This window comes from Drosophila montana, unplaced genomic scaffold, assembly GCF_035044405.1.
Source record: "Drosophila montana isolate Dmon_TW-CO22-7 unplaced genomic scaffold, ASM3504440v1 contig_1624_1, whole genome shotgun sequence".
Taxonomy (NCBI): Eukaryota; Metazoa; Arthropoda; class Insecta; order Diptera; family Drosophilidae; genus Drosophila; species Drosophila montana.
The window spans coordinates 5,386,765-5,392,255 of NW_026996559.1; the positions used below are offsets into that span (position 1 = coordinate 5,386,765).

The 5,491-nt window shown below is 40.1% G+C and overlaps 1 protein-coding gene across 1 annotated transcript; it reads left to right on the top strand.

Annotated features, from left to right (window-relative positions):
• The first annotated feature begins 2,317 nt into the window (after positions 1-2,317).
• Positions 2,318-4,495, top strand: LOC135440577 (bromodomain-containing protein DDB_G0280777-like). Its single transcript, XM_064699825.1, has 3 exons — positions 2,318-2,527; positions 2,628-4,299; positions 4,356-4,495. The coding sequence occupies exons 1-2, from the start codon at positions 2,470-2,472 to the stop codon at positions 4,274-4,276; spliced, it is 1,707 nt and encodes a 568-aa protein (XP_064555895.1). The 5' UTR covers positions 2,318-2,469; the 3' UTR covers positions 4,277-4,299; positions 4,356-4,495.
• The last annotated feature ends 996 nt before the right edge of the window (positions 4,496-5,491 follow it).

Consider the following 5,491-nt stretch of genomic DNA (forward strand, 5'->3'; position numbering starts at 1 on the left):
CTCCTCCGCACTCGGACCCCTCCAATTCCAAGTCTTTCTAGCTTATTTAATATATCCTTTCAGCTTTCTATTTATCGTTAAGTGACAGGGCCTTGACTAGCGTTTAGCTTGCGCCAAGTACGCAGCTATTGTCGTTTTTTCTTGCGTTTTACAACACTTGTCTGTTAGGTCATGCGATTTGAACACGTGCCAGCTTTTTATTAGCCAGACAACTGCGGTAAAGGCAAGAAATTTTTTTTGAGAGCTCTCTTCAAATTTAAAAATTACAAAATGAGCGCCGACCAAGAGGAATTTGTGTTTGAGCACATTGATGGTACTTATCCGCCGCCAATTTTATATGCTGCGGAAAATTATGTACCCGAACCGTTTGATGATGGCAATGTGCCCGATGTGATGCTGGTCATGCCCGAGTTTCTGAGAGGACGCATTGATGTAGAGTCCGCCATTTTCTATCATTACTTGTTTCATGAACAAGACATAGGACCTTACATGGACTTTGCCAGAAAACGCAGACCTGGACCTCAGTGAGAATTTGCCAAAACGAAATGGAGGACATTCGCTGGGTACTTTAGAGGCTAAGATACATAAAAAACAGTCCAATATATTGTACATTGTATTTCAGATGATGTTCCGGCTTTGAACAAGTGGAGCCATTTCTTCTAGAGGTATTTGTCGGATACTTCTCTGAATCAAAGCTGTGCAAAATCAAGCTAAAGCAAACAACAAACTATTCACAAGCATCTAAGTTTCGTTTCTTTGACATTTCATTTCAATATTTTCCTGCAGTTAATCCATTAAATTAACATTTTTGCCAAAGGCGTTTTCTAGTCATTCTATTTTTTAACCTTTATCTATTTAGTTGTTGTAGTTATTGTAATACTAACAAATGCTTAAACTGGCCGAGTTAACCTCGCATGATTGCTGGCTTGTCTCATTGTATCACAACCTTCCCCCCACTTCACCCGCCTCTAACAGTCAGAGGGGGGGCTTTAAATTGTCTGTTTGCATTAAATGCATAAATTATGCAAAAGTTGATTTTCATTTTTTCTTGTAGTCATAAATTCGCTTTGATTTCGCTCCCGGATTCTGAAGTGGCAATTGTCAAATGCATAAAATATGTCCAACCAAATATATACATATTTGTTTTGACAAGACTCACACTTGCAGCCAGAAGCCAGAGGGAGAAAAGGTCGGTGAGGGAGAGAGGAGATCTGAAAGGTAGCGAACAGCTTTTCAATTTCGCTTTGTATGCATTTCATTTTTACCGTTTCGTGCGCCGATTTTCCACAATTTTCATGGTTGCCCATTTATCCCATAATGATAATGTCTGTTTTGGGTCATTTACGCTGACTTGCAACCCCCTGACGCACAGGCGAGCTGCATGCTTCTCAGTGCCTTACCTATACAGATGCCTCTTAGTGTGCCCCGAACAGCAACTACATGGAAAACCCACCCCGCGTCTATATATATATAAGTATAATGTGATGCTAGTTTCAGAAGTTTCCATTCGAATCAGAGCATGGTTGAGTATGTGATATAATTATCAGTTGTGATCCGTGTTGTTGCCCACAGCATCTTAGTTATGTAATGCCCCCCAACCCTTTGGTCATATATTTTGGGTTTTTTCGAGTCCCGAGCTTCTGCTAACACATGAAATGTTCTGAATTGAGGGACAGCATTTTTGATGTTCATAATTTTCTTGGAGGACTTTATTCAAAGAATTCCTTTCTTTTTATTTATTTTTATTTAAAGCTTTCTCCTTGTTTGTTTTTAAAGTATTTTAGAGTACTTTGTGTGAATAAATTTGCGCAAGCTACTTTAAAAGTATCTGCAATTATGCAAATCCACCTTTATGATAGGAGAATGCGCGGAAAAGGTGATCATCTGATTAGCTTTAAACACCTGTACAAATTCATTGACACACTTTCGATGTCAGATGTTGTATGTGCGAATGTTCAAGCTCAAGACCTCGATGTGCTTCACTCTAATTTGCAAAGCTTGACATCAAATTGTCAATCAATCAAATTGTTGTTTTCATACTTTTCTCCAAATTCCCATAGATTTGAAACATTTTTACAAATATCTATGTGAAGGCAATTAAAACGTGGCCTCACCCCATTGCACAAAAACGCCTCCATTCCGTGGAACTTGGAGTTCGATGTAGAAAAGGTTAAGCCTGGTCCGTGCAAAACCGGGTAAGACTCTAGTTAAGCAAATAGTTTGGGTTATTTTTTCGATTGCAAGTAGGCCTTGACAATTTTGTCTTTCGATTTCGGGCCTTGAGCTGTGTTAAAGCAGCAGAAATTCAGTTCATTTCTAAACTTTCAGGTGTTCGGACACACGTAGTTTTTATATTACCAGCATACTTTAGTTTTCTTTCTTTCTTTCGGCTGAATATTAACCTGTACCAATTTCATAAAACCAAATTAATAAGTTCTTCTAAATATTATTAACGACAAATTTGAGAAAATGGCTTTTTTAAGAAATAAGCCATCTTTGATAAACCAATTTATTTCGATTAGGACATGTGAGTATACCAAATATATATATATATATATGTATATATATGTATATATGTTTTATTATACTCCAAGGCCTGATGACATAATATGATATTTTCCGTTTAGGCACTCTTAACATGTTTTGGTATCGTAATAAGTCATTCCGCCAAATATTACCAAAATTTCCATATCCAAATGCTGAATCAATACCCCGGCATCAATTAGTGAAGCCTCGACCTCCGCCAATTTATCCGGATACTCTGGCGAACATTGTGACCAGTAAAATTGTAAAGCCCCTATCAACAAAGCCGTTGCCAACGCCCAAAGTATATGTTGAATTTTTACGTGATGACGATATGGATGACGAGGACGAGGCAATCGTAAAGTGGATAAAGACTAAAAATCCAGCGGTCTTGAAACAGGTGTCGAAGCTGATCCCGGATATTAAAGAAGCAGCCAAGCCCTCGATGACAATTTCAGAGATTCCCGCAGCAAGCTCCAGCGCCAAGTGCAGGCCAGAAATTAAAGCAGCTAGCAGCACAATATGCCTCGGAGGCAGCAGCAGCATCAACAGCAACAAAAACAACAACAACAACAACAACAACAACAACAGCAGCAGTAGCAGCAAGAGCAGCAGCAACAACAACAGCAGCAGCAACAACAACAGCAGCAGCAGCAACAACATCAGCAGTAGCAGCAAGAGCAGCAGCACCAACAACATCAGCAGTAGCAGCAACAACAGCAGCAAGAGCAGCAGCAGCAACAACAGCAGCAAGAGCAGCAGCAACATTAGCAACGTTGGCAGTAGCAGCAAGAGCAGCAGCAACATCGGCAAGAGCAGCAGCAACATCAGCAGCAGCAGCGGTAGCAGCGGTAGCAGTAGCAGCAGCAACAGTAACAGTAACAGCTCAACCAAGAATCCAGTTAGGTGGGATCAGGAGCAGCAGCAGCAATTGCATCAATTGCAGCAGCAGCAATTGCATCAATTGCAGCAGCACCAGCAGAATCATCTGCTGCGGCAGCAGTATCAGCTGCAACAGCAGCAACAGCAACAATATAAATTGCAGCAACAGCAGCATCAACCGAGGCAGCTGCACCAACAACAACAACAACAGCAGCAGCAGCAGCAGGATGAAGAGGATGAGGATGAGCGCGACCACGGGCAGCAACAGCAGCAGCAGCAGCTGAAGGCGCAGGAGCAGGAGCCTCATCAACATTATGTAGAGAAAGAACTACGTCAACGACGGCCAGAGGAAACGTATTTCGAGAGGGTATTTAAAATTCAGCACGAAAACATGCAGAGAATCCAGGAGAACGACAAAAGAATCAAGATGCATATGGACAATGTGAAAATACAAAAGCGGATACACAAGCTAATGCAGTTACAACAGCAGCTCGAAGAAATGGAGCCCATCCCCTATACTCCGCATAAGCCTAGAAACTATCAGTTTGCTCACACTAGGAATGATCGAATAGGTTCGCAGTACATCGATGAGCTGCGCCCGATGAGCACAGCCAGCTATACACATCCCGTATATTGTGCGCGCTTCAAGCATACACTATCCGATTTTGAGCCATATACCCCAGCGCACGCGGACTCCGACAATGGGGATATGATTGCCAAGAATTACAGCAAATCTGTGGTCGACGTACGTCGGAATAGAGATGTCCATCAAGAGCTAAACTCGGCTGTTAGAGAAACGAACAGGGAGTCTGCCATGTATAAATTATGTAAAGGACTCTTGGAGGTCAGAAATAAGAGTACCAAGTATTAATGGCACTCTACCCCCGACTAGCGGTAAGCTGCACTTAACTTGGAAATATTTGGCGTAAAGGTAATCAAAAGTCCCTCAGATTTTATATGTCTCGTCTATGTCTTTGAACCATTCTGTTAACACGCTTTTATGTTATAAGATACTACGTAAACACACAAACTACATTCCAAGAAAATACTCGTGTAATTCCAAACTATTAAAATGGCTAACAGCTCGTAATATCGGGGGAAATTTTCAGTCTCCTATAATAAAATATATGTCTGTCTGTCTATATAGCATATAGCTGCCATCTGTCATAAACTAACTTATTCTTGACAAAACTGGTCAATTTCAAAGTCTTATTAACATTAAATTAATATATCCTGTAGCTCAAGAGAAAGAAAAATAATTATTCCCATAATAATCGGTCGAATTGGACCAATGTATTATACATGAAAAGGATTGGCCGAAAGTTGAGTTCATGTAAGAAAATCATTTTATTTTTCCGAATATCTTAACCAATTATGGCATTTGATTGATCTTGCTCTTTATATTTGAGATAGATCCACTAAGATTACCATATCGAAAAGCTCTAAAGAATGTATTTTGCCGGAAAATTGGTGTTGCATATAAATAATGTCTACAAGGGTATTGTTTTTTCGGTTTGCTGAAGAAAGCCTCCCGCTCTTTAGGCTATATAAAAGATATTTTTAGTCGCTTATCGCAATCCTCGACTGGGCTGTTTTACGTTTTGCAACACTAAATGAAATAATTTCTAATCGCTTATCGAAATTCTTGAATGGGCTGTCAATCGTTTTGCAGCACTTGCTTCGACCACAGCGATTATTCTAATCGATTTTCAGAGAAACAAGAAATTCGTTTCAATTGACTAAAGTATATACATACATACATATGTATTTACATGCCCGACTCGGATATTTCTAGCTGATGCTGATCATGTTAAATGTATATTAAGAATGAGCTAGGATATGCCTTAAAAGGATTATTCATGCGCCCCTCTGATTGTGACTCACATTTGCACAATCGAATACCTTTATCTTTTCCAAATCTATAACTACATACATAGATATTTAATGATAACTTTTTGCAAGTGCAAAACTAATTCGTGTTCAAATGGTTGTTGGGAATCGAATTCTGTTACGGAGCCGCACCCCCTACTACGTGAGTATCAATGTCAGCGGCAACACGCCCGCTTGGAAGCGAGCATTGTGTGTT